At 68.5% G+C, this 1,534-nt stretch overlaps 1 protein-coding gene across 1 annotated transcript; it reads right to left on the bottom strand.

Moving 5' to 3' along the window:
* Window positions 1–814: 814 nt before the first annotated feature.
* PCSK1N (proprotein convertase subtilisin/kexin type 1 inhibitor) lies at window positions 815–1,529 on the bottom strand (the record flags this gene model as incomplete). The annotated part of the gene is made up of 2 exons (XM_024202749.2): window positions 815–1,010; window positions 1,213–1,529. Coding segments are annotated over 2 exons (513 nt in total), but the record flags the coding sequence as incomplete, so codon positions are not given.
* Window positions 1,530–1,534: the final 5 nt, after the last annotated feature.

Here is a 1,534-nt window from a genome sequence, read left to right as displayed (position 1 = left end):
GACTGCCAGGGGATAGCGCCCCCTACTGAGCCCTCCGACCCACAGCACAGCGCCCCCCAGTGCCCGGTCCTGAGTGCCAGGGGATAGCGCCCCCTACTGAGCCCCCCGACCCACAGCACAGCGCCCCCCAGTGCCCAGTCCTGAGTGCCAGGGGAGAGCGACCCCCGCCCAGCCCCCTAACCTGCTCCCCTCAGCTCGGAGCCCCCTAGCCTGGGGGCAGAGGCACACACAAGGAGACCACCACTCGGCCTTTACATCAAAATACCTGACGAGCCTTTATTTCATTAGTTAATTAATCAACACCAGACAGACAGACAAGGGGGGCGGGAAGCCGTTACTGAATGGACTGATAGAAGCGGGGGGAACCAGGGGGGTGGGGAGGCAGAGATAGGGTAGTGGAGGAAATGGGTGTTCAGAGCTGGGGGGGCAGAGCCCTGGGGACAATAGGGGGCTCAGAGCTGGGATATTGGGGGGCATAGCCCGGGGGGGAAATAGGGATCTTGAAGCATGTCGGGGACGAGCCGTCACCCCAATGGGGGGGCAGTTGGCTTGTGGGGGAGAGACGTGGGGCCCAGTGATAAGCCGGCCTGTGGAGGGAGGGGTCATTGGGAGGCAGAGATTGGGGGGCTAGGAGCAAGGCAGCCCCTCCCCCGCACCCACAGCTGGCTACATTCAGAGATGGGCGGGGCAGGGGGGGACGTAAGCCCCCTCCCCCGCCTCATTAGCGCTCACTGGGCCTGGGGGGGGGTCCCTGTTACTCAGGCAGGTACCTCAGCAGGGGCTCCCCCCCATACGCCCCCCTCCGCCCCCCCACAGCCTCCTCCTCCTCCTCTGTCCTCTTGGCTCGCTGCAGCTGGGGTGCCCCCGCCTCGGGGCCCTCCGCGTCGCCCCCCAACCGCTTCACGCGCAGCAGGGTGGGGGGTTCTTCCTCCAGCCCTCGGCGCAGGCGTCTGGGGTGGTGGGGGGGTCGCGTCTCGCCGCCCCCTGCGAGTATCCGGCCCACCAGGTACCTGCAAGCCAGAGGAAAAATGGAGCTAGAACCCAGGCATCCGGGATCCCAGCCCTGCCCCCACTCTGATCCACTAGACCCTGCTCCCCTCCCAGAGCCAGGGAGGGAACCCCGGACCCCTACTGGGGCACATGGGGGGGATGGGACTGGCTGGCTCAGGGGGGCGGGAAATGGGGCCTGGGGCCCGGCCCTTCTCCAGGCACCTCAGCATCTCCGCATCCATCTCCCCAGGCTCCTCATCCCCCGGCTCGTCCTGGTGGCTCTCATAGGCCCCGTCCGTCCGGTAGCGGCTCAGCTGGGGTGGGGCCGGGGCCCGGGTCCTAGGCGGGGCACCCGCCCCGGTCTCATCGTAATCGGGGTACGGGGCCCCCCTGGCCTGGTCCCACAGCTGCAGGAGGGAGGCCAGGGGGACTGATTCCTGGAGGAGGCGCTGGAGAGCCAGGGCGGCCTGGGCCCCATCCTGCCTCCAGCGGCCACCGGGGGGCGCCTCCTGGAGCCATGGGGTGCCACCCGGCTCGTCCTCCC

This window comes from Terrapene carolina, unplaced genomic scaffold (assembly GCF_002925995.2).
Source record: "Terrapene carolina triunguis isolate 2854851 unplaced genomic scaffold, T_m_triunguis-2.0 Scaffold24634, whole genome shotgun sequence".
Lineage (NCBI taxonomy): Eukaryota > Metazoa > Chordata > Testudines > Emydidae > Terrapene > Terrapene triunguis.
Note: the sequence above shows the minus strand (reverse complement) of the source record. Positions and strands in the feature narration are given on the sequence as shown.